General features: G+C 42.4%; 1 protein-coding gene across 1 annotated transcript in view; it reads left to right on the top strand.

Moving 5' to 3' along the window:
• Nucleotides 1-4328: 4328 nt before the first annotated feature.
• Nucleotides 4329-9618, top strand: part of kcnb2b (potassium voltage-gated channel subfamily B member 2b) — an 86178-nt gene continuing 80888 nt past the window's right edge. The window contains exons 1-2 of the mRNA XM_061064361.1: nucleotides 4329-4692; nucleotides 5875-6585. Of these exons, the coding sequence (XP_060920344.1) occupies nucleotides 6001-6585 (585 nt within the window). The 5' untranslated portion in view covers nucleotides 4329-4692; nucleotides 5875-6000. The remainder of the gene's footprint in view (nucleotides 4693-5874; nucleotides 6586-9618) is intronic.

The following is a 9618-nucleotide window of genomic DNA, read 5'->3' as shown; positions in this document are numbered from 1 at the left end:
CACTGAAGCAGTGCTGCAGAGGATGTTGTGTTTGGTAAACAATTATACTCGAGTCGTAGAGGCAAAGCGGATTAAAACACCTCTCTGTGCTGCTGTGCTGGAAAAAAATGAATGCGGGAGCAGTTGAGTTGACCAGCATTTGCTGCTGAAATCCCAATAAACAATATATAAAGAAAACCCCATCCATTTACTGATCCATTGCCCTGGATGTATGCAAACATAACCAGCATTCTGGAGTTGTAATCAATCATGTTTGTTTGTCCCCTGCTAACAGAAACATAGCCAGAGCTCCATGGACTATGTATATGCACATTGAAACAGGATATGTTTTTTACAGGATTGGTTTTAACGTAGGGTTTTCTCACTTTGATTGATGGTGGGGGAGGGGGTGGGGGGAGTGACCATAAACTCAGGGGACTAGAGAGGGAGATTACATATTGAAAAGGTCCTTGGTTGGATTATAACCAGGATTTAGTGGATGCACTATTACACTGTACAGACTGCCCCCAGGACACCCCTGAACTCGAGCTGTACTATTGGCCACTAAAATACCAAAGTGTGTTTATTGTGTTGTGTGTATTTCTGACACCCTGGCAGCATCAGAGGCGAACAGGTGTGTTTCGTTGGATGAATGAAGACATGACATAGATTAATGACCCGGGTCTGCAGCAGACCATTATACTGAAGGCCACTGCTGCCCACTGTGGGTGGGTGGTTTGTGTGGACCTTGACATGGCCAGCAGCTAAAAATAGCCAAAGAGAATAAACAGGCTACTGCTTTGGCGTGTTTCCTCCCTCTTATTGACAAAACACACACACACACACACATCAGATACAGACGCAGCCACACACATTTGTAGCCACTGTACGGTATCTTGGTGTAGTTACAAAGACTCAAAAGCTCACTGTTTGTCTACCTCGAGATATGTCGGTTTTTGGACTTCCTCAAATTTGAATTTCTAGGAATAAAAAAGGACACCTTGGAAAAGATGTTACATCCAGGTCTTGTATTTTTAATCTTTCCTTCACAACTATGCAGCTTTCTATTTATAGAAAAGTGACCAACACTGACTGAATGCTTATTATTTTAATAGAACTGAATGTAACTTTTGCTCCTCCGCTCCTGCAGAAGCTCACAGTAAATTACAGCTGTCCACATTTCTTTCTCTCTCTCTCTATCTCCTCTGCCACACACAGACTCATTGTACATTCAACACAGCACCTTAATACTTTAGGAGCTCAGTGCAGCAGTATTTTCTTTATCTACAAGTGAATACATTCAGCTGCTTTGGAGAAGCTGACTATGAACTGTAGTGTATCTCTCTAATGAAGGCGTTGTGAACAGATGACAGTGTGTCTCTCAGCGTCAGAGCCAGGACTTGTGGACTGTGAGTGTGTCCGCAGTGTTGTTTGGCTGGATGATGGACTGGACACATTTTATGACAAATTCGAAAGGAAAATACAGCAGGCAGTGACGGCTCAGGGATGAGGCAGTCGGTGTAGTCAGTCAACTCTCTTTATCTTGGATTGATGGGAATCTGCTCACAAAGAGATTCCTACAGAATGTGCTGTATAAACCTTCAGCAAGGCGTCAGGCCTCTACTGGGGCCAACAAGGAGAAACATGCTGCAGCTGCCCAAAAGATTTCCATTACACAGACCGGTCGACAAACTCAGAAATGATACAAATTCTTAACACATACAAATATCCTCTGTCACTGTCTGACTGGCCCTTGGTCCAGGGGGCTGCGTTTGTCCCCGCCCAACTTCCTTGTCCTTGGTGAATATAAAGACCATCCTTCAGGTGTCCTGATTCTTCTATGTTAATTATTTTCTCCATAAAACATGTTTCACAAAATCTAAAACCACTTAGTGCCCATATGGTCATGGAGCAACTCCATTGGGATTACTTAATATGCAGTGTCACTGTTTCATTTATCACCTGAATTTTAGTGTTTGCGTTGTACATGAATTTGCAACACATTTGCTGCATTAATGTGTTTACTTTAACTTTCTGAAACACGTTATTTTCATTCTCAGCATATTTCCAATGTTGTTATCTTTGGGGCTGTTGCAGTGTTTGCCCTTGTTGGCCACATTAAGGCTGTCGAGGTGTATAAAATATTCTGATAAACACAGTCAGCAAAGGTTAATTGACCAAACAGTTGATTAAATCACTGTCAGCCAAGCTACAAGCAGGTTTTTCTGACTCCAAAGCCCAAAATGAATTGACAAAGTGAATCAATCTGCCTTATTATAGCAACAGCCCACACAAGCAATGTGCCCATAGTATATAGGAATAAAAAAACTCATCTAGCTCATCATTATCTCATCTATATGAACGCCTTCTAGGAAAAAATAACAATGTAGCCTATGTCTTACTTGATGTGCATGAAGCCATTCCTTTATGAAACACTCATTTACAGATTTCAAGCTGCTTTCCACGCCCACATGATTGGACGCATGCTAGCTCCACCTTCTCTGAGGTAAGGTACATGCAGGTTGTGTTTGTATAGACATGGAAGGTTCGACTTCAAAAGGTCTGCCATGTCTCCTTTATTCATTGGTTTGCATTGAAGAGTTTTGGTGCACAAGCATGCTCTGCTGATTGTTAAGTATCATTACTATCTCTTGCATCATGACTCACAGGATTGGTTATTGGCTGCCAGTTTGATAATAATTAATGAAAGGGGATACAGTCAATTGCCCCTAATCATTTCCTAGTTCGCTGAGAAACGACTGTATGATCAGCAGTTTTGTTGTCATTAAGAGATTAATTTACGTCTGTCAGTGAAGGGTCAGGGGGATGCTTCACTGCTCCATCCCTTAACTCTTTCCAATTGATCGTGTTTATTGTAGAGTCAAGTTTTACCAAAAATCTATAAACTTGAATTTAACAGTAAATGTGCACTTAAACTCACATGTTTTGCACCTCAGCTGCATATTTTCCACACAACTCCAAACCATGTTGCCATATTCAAATCACATTTGCATGGCAAAGAGGTGGCCAGAGAGCCATGGAGCTGAAGTCACATTCAAATAATTAATCAGGTCCATATTTAATGCCATAAAGAAGATATGAGCTAGAATATGTGAATATGCAGCTCTATGTGTGACATGTGGACACTGCCAAAGCCTCTGACTTTCATTCAACAGTGACCACACAGTTAAGACATGGTACACACACACACACACACACACACACACACACACAAAGCCATGCAGCATTATTGATCACGTGTCACTGAAAGGAAGGAACATGGCAAAAGAATCAATTACACATATGCAGTGTGTAATCAAATTCTGGCAAGAAAAACGCTTGGCTAAGGGGGAATGTTCAACTGACACATAAGCTCTATATGGAGGAAATATCTTTGCCTTATCGAACAGCATTCATATGAAGTGAGAGTGAGGGAGAGAGAGGAGAGGGGAGAGGAGGAGAGGACAGAGGAGGAGAGGAGAAAGCACTCGAGCACTGTAGGTAACGATCTGAGGGATAATACGGGATACATAATTTAATATCTCTATTTATTCATTTAAGACCCGGGAGTTGGGAGATCATTAGATATTGATGGCTAATAGATAAGATGGGTTTTGATTACTTGGGAGTCATACGGTGTACCTGCCCGGGTTTATCACTACTGCTGACTGTTCTTTCAAGTGGTCACAAGAAAAAGGGTCAGACCATCTGCCGGGTTACATATTCTGGGTCAAATGGAGCATCTCCTTGTCACCTTTCAGGGTTAAGATGTTTTGCTTGTAGTGGCTTTGTGTGTGAGAAAGGGGGGGGGGGGGGGCATTTGTTGTACTCATGTTCCTAACAGAAGCTGGATTAATACCATTCGTTTAAACACTATTTTCTTTCCTTTCTCCCCCAAGAGAAGATTCTGTACAGGTCTTGCAATGAAAGCTTAGGTTGTATGGTTCATTTACAGTAAAATGTACATGTCATGGTAATTTCACTATAAGTCGTCTAAAGCACTGTTACCTTATGTCATTTGAAATGAAAACCTCAAACACATTACAACTGACGCCTGTGTGTATGTGTGCGTGCCCGTGTCTGTTTATGTAAGAGTGTGTTTGGACTGTATCCTAAACTGCTATTTCAAAATAATTCAACCAGTAAAACAAATCGCGCGCGCGCCCACATTATCATGCTCTTACAGCTATAGATTTTCAAAACACAAATATTTAAGTGTTTTCTTTTCTTCTTGGAGAGAATACTCTCCTATCCAGGACATTGAGTCACCTCTAGGACGTGGTGCAGCCCGTGTGCACCCCTCTACTCCTCCTCATGTAGTGTACAGCGGGACACTCCGCAGTTTATCCCGTTCCTTCCCGTTGCCTTTTACGCGCGCGACGTCTGCAGCACTGATTCAGTGAGCCTGTCTTCTTCTCACGCGCCAGGCTGTTTTTGGATGAAGGCAGACAGGACTGTATTACCCCAGTGCTTCAATGGCGAAACAGGGCTGGTTTCGTCCCGTTTATAGATGAAGACATTTACACTCTTTTTCTTCTCCTCGCGACTCATTTTCAACAAAATGTGGGACGCGCGTTCTCTCGGCGGAGACCGCGGACTTCTCTCCTCCGCTGTAGCCGCTTGACTGGAGGGGGGATCCCGGCTCCCATTTCATCCTTTACTCCCTCAGGAACGAGAGGAGTTTGCATGCAAAAGGTGGTTTATCTCGGCAAGGTGAGAGAAACTGTTTTCTGTTACTTTTTTTTTTTTACGAATTTGGATACCACTTTGAGCGGAATGGAAAACACATCTCGTGTGTTGCCAGGACAGGTTTTGAAAACTGATTTACATTCTGCACAAGGTGTAAGGCAACTAAAACCTGACCAAACAGAAAATACGTTGTAGCGTAACAGGTATGCAGTGTTTCTGAATTTATAGGACTGCAGAACAAGACAGGGTATAGATATTACGTGATCCTGCTTTGTGGAAAACTGTAATACTATGTATGGATACTTATTTACCCAAAACACTTGCTTTGGATAGTAATTATTCAGCTTCATTGCAAACGGAACAAATTGTCAGGCAGTGTTAAATGTAGCTGAAATGTTCCATTCAAACACATCAGCTTAATTCAATCCTGTAAAAGGATGTTTCTAATTGGGAACTGTAACCTGCTTCCTTCAATTAGGCCTATTGAATACATTGATATCAACAACTTTATACATTTTTAAAGGCCTAATCCAAATGTTTGAGGCAATTTTATTATTCTATTAGAATTACAATTTCTATAGAATTACTTTTTTCTTGAGCATGTGATATTTGTCAAAGATTCTGATTACAAGAACCAAACATAAAAAGGGAAAACCTATTTGAACATTTGAAGTAGAATAAAAACATTTTTTTTAAAAAGCAGTAATAGCTCTCAAACATGCCTTCCCCCTCCAGAGTATATCAGTGGATTTTCAAGGCTCCTTTCAGTCCATTTGTTTCCTGACTAACCACTCACTGAGTCCCATTTCGACCGATGGGGCTGCATAGAAAGTAGTGCTCAGGCAGGAGTTCCTTCCCCCCTTTCAGCCTCAGCGGTGCTGGAGGGGAGAGCAAAGCAAAGCAACCATATTGACTGTTAAAACAAAAACCATTGATCCCGTCTAACACCATCTTAGAAATGTAATGAAAGGGATCAATAACAGCTGTTACTTTTTTTGACTGAAAATTCGGAGTAACACGTGACCGTGTCCTCATGCTTGCTTGAAAGGAACAGATTTATTTTTGTTCCTCGAGAGATGTGAGACACAAAGTATAAAAAGGATTGTGAAAAAGTTATTTTTGTATTGCATCATTTGACTAACGTCTGCATGATCAGTGAATGTGTTATCTCACAAACTGTCTCTTGTCTCTTACTTGTTTTCTCAGTCATGGAGGGACTTTGCTAAAGAGGATCCTACTTAGTTTAATACCTTAGACCCCTTTTTTTCTACCCTCTCCCCACCTTTTTTTTGTCATTTTTAACATCCTCAATAAGTCTCCTTTTCCATCAAAATGGCTGAGAAGATTGGACCAGCAGGGCTCAAGCCCACCAACATCAGAAACGCTCCCTCCCTGCCCCCTGAACCCATTGACATCATCCGCACCAAAGCCCGCTCCCGCAGAGTCCGCCTCAACGTCGGGGGTCTGAACCACGAGGTGTTGTGGCGGACCTTGGACCGGCTTCCCAGGACCCGGCTTGGCAAGCTTCGAGACTGCAACACCCATGAGTCCCTTATGGAAGTCTGCGACGACTACAGCTTGAACGAAAACGAATACTTCTTTGATCGGCACCCGGGGGCCTTCACTTCCATCCTGAACTTTTATCGCACAGGGAAGTTACACATGATGGAAGAGATGTGTGCCCTTTCGTTCGGCCAAGAGTTAGACTACTGGGGGATTGACGAGATCTACCTTGAGTCGTGCTGCCAGGCCCGCTACCACCAGAAAAAGGAGCAGATGAACGAGGAGCTGCGGAGGGAGGCCGAGACGATGAGGGAGAGGGAGGGTGAGACAGAGTTTGATAACACCTGCTGCCCAGACAAGAGGAAGAAGCTGTGGGATCTCCTGGAGAAGCCCAGCTCCTCAGTGGCTGCCAAGGTAGGGAACCAAAACAAGAAGTGTGATCGCACTGCCCCCGTCTCACATTCCCTGATCACATTCAAAGCAGAACACTCTGCCTGGATCATAGCACATTACAAGCACACTTATTTTCACAGGCCTACTCCCACCTGTAAAAAAAATAAGCATGATTCCATCTATTTGAATCTGAAACAGGCGTGTACTGTACCCATCAGGTGTTTTCTTTTGCAATCTGTCTGGGTCCAATTTTTGTACGAAGCAACAGTTGTCAAGGGGCGACTAAATATAGAAAGAGATGTAGCATTTGGGATGTGGATGCGTAATGCCCAAGCAAACATCATGGAGGAGAAATGTATATTTCTGGCACTGATAAATTAGTAGAGAAATTACTGCAGGAGCTATATTTAGACTGCATTTGCTTAAAAAAAAAAAAAAAAAAAAGAAATTGGTAAGTACGTCAGCTACGGGTGTTGGTTTTCGTGCGGGGATAAAGTATGTCAGTGTGGAGCAGATTTGTCTAGATTTGTGACACGGCTCTTCTCTTGTTGGGATATGTTCTTGCCTCCTTTCTGGTGCTTTCATGCGTCAGTCTTTTTTTTTCATTCTGTATCCAACAGGATGACGTCAAAAGTTAGTTGCAGGTGTGTTGGGGAAAGCTGTTTGCTATTTTTAATTCTGAGCATATTTCTTCTGTTCGATGCAAACTGAGGTAGACGTCAATGCTCCTCTCTTCCAATGAAAAACGTCGATCAGACACAGGCAGGTTTCCCTCATTCCTGATCAATCCTACAGAAATCCAAAACCTGTGAGGCAATGTCAAGGCTTGCCAAAACATTGACGTCTCTTTCAACTCCTCCTTCTTACCTCATCCCTGCTCTGACTCAGTGCCCAATTAGGTAGGTCAACCCTGGTGAAATCCAATCACTGGTAATTTACCTTTGCTTCTCCAGTATCCTGATCTCATCACCAGGCAGCGCAGGACAGGGTTGTCCTCAGGATTATATTCCGTGTCAGCAGATCATAAGCGCGGGGCTCCTTTGTATGTGTACGATTGAGGGAACATCATAAGCTCTGTGTGAGAAATACAGCTCCTGATGTGCCGTGTGCGCTGTGTGCTGCATTGTTGCAGACGCTCCCATTGAGGAAAAGAATGTGGATTCAAGAATCAAGAGTGCTGATTCAAAAAGATAGAGCTCAGATTGGAGAATAAGTAGCGTGGATTCAGGAATCAAGAAGGTAGATTTAGAAATGTAGGGTGTAGATTAAAGAAGCAAGAGATTAGATTCAAGAATCAAGACTGTGGATTCAAGAATATATAGCATAGAGTCAAGAATTGAGATTAAAGAATAGATTCAACAATCAACAATGTGAATAAAAAAATATAGAGAATTGATTAAAGAACAAATAGTTTGGATTTGTGGGAGGGAATTTAGAAATCTAGAGCATAGATTAGAAATTCTAAAGCAAGAATAAGGAATCAGAAGCTTAGATTCACAAATCAAGAGCATAGATTAAAAAATGTAGAGCATGAATGAATGAAACAGGAGCACAAATTCAAGAAACAGGAGCCTTGCATTCAACTGAGTGTAGAGTAAAGATTCTGGAATATAGAGCCAAGATTCAGCAATATAGAGTAAAGGTCAAGGAATGAGTGCAAATTCAAAAATCCAGCCTGTAAATTAATGAAACTGAAGCGCAGATTAAAGACACAGGAGCACAGATTAAATATTCTAGAGCAAGGATAAAACAATCTAGTGCAAATACACAATCATTTAAAGTGTAGAATCAATTTCAGACCTCATTCAACTTGATCTAAATTCAAAGAACTCACTTTTGAAAAGGATATAAATATGTTCATGTGACGTAACACTTACAGTCAGGATTCTTTTATGGTGCGCCTAAACATGTTTCCCTTCCTTTCTGTATTAACCCTGCAAAGCTGGTTTTCACCCAGTGATTTGTGACCGAAAGGCCTCCCGCCTCAGCTTAATAATAGTCTTCAGCCTCCACGAGGAAGCTTGTATATCATAAGAATCAATTACAAAGAGAGTGCCAATATCTAACTTAAGGCACACTCAGGTGACAGCAGCGGGGTAATCTGATAAACTATGGGATATTTGAAGTGATTCGCCTCCTTAATGTGGCCCCCCGGTCTCGCGACGCATCAGGGTATTGCTGACCTGATCACTATCATGTGGGGGAAGCCTGTGAAACCTTCAAGGGAAATCCCACCCTAATTCAAATTGCATTGATATTCTGCTGAGTGCTCCACCAGGAGAACTTGAACTCCACTGTAATGGCTCTGCGCAGCGATCGCACAAAGGTTACACACAGCTGAAAGTACATTGGAAAGTAGACTCTCAGGGGGTGTTCGACTGTCAGATAGCAGTTCCCCGAGGTCAGGGAAGCCGTTTGTAGGTGCAGTGAGAACCCTTGGAAGCCCTTGACCAAGGAAATGCCATTGCTGGCTGGTACACAGCTGCTGTGTGCTTTTAGAGAAGGTAACCTGAGCCCTTTATTAAATGCAATCAGAGTATTCTGATGTAGTGATATTCTCTCTTTTTCTCTCAGTCCCTCCCTTAATCAGATATAAGTGCTATTTTATGGAACCATATGGCGCTCTCTGCCCTTAAGTAAAGGTTAAGCATGAGAGGGCTGACCTTTTCAGGAGGGTCAATCAAGCTAGCATTACATTCATCAGCAATAACAGGAATGCATGCTTTGGGAGTTTGTGCGAGTTCTCGCAGAATTGTAAAGGTTGCTGCCATTGCACCAAAAAAAAAAAAAAAAAAAATGGAAGAAAACAGAGCAGAAGTGTTTATGAAAGCTGGGAGTGAAAAGATGTGGTAGGAAAAGCCCCGAGAGCATGACAGTGATGTAAGAGATGCAGTCCCACTACTTCTGGATGCTAAGCCTGATCTTTGCAAACCTTTCCCAATGAACGATGACTGCAATAGTCAAAACAACATGGACATGGGCTAATGCAGTGGCCTTTCCGTGTTCCTGCGTGACTTTTGGTTGAGTGGCCTGCTCGTGTGAGGAGGAACAGGA

Source organism: Labrus mixtus, chromosome 19 (assembly GCF_963584025.1).
Source record: "Labrus mixtus chromosome 19, fLabMix1.1, whole genome shotgun sequence".
NCBI classification, from domain to species: domain Eukaryota; kingdom Metazoa; phylum Chordata; class Actinopteri; order Labriformes; family Labridae; genus Labrus; species Labrus mixtus.
The sequence above is the reverse complement of the archived record's forward strand: the minus strand, read 5'-3'. Positions and strand labels throughout refer to the sequence as shown.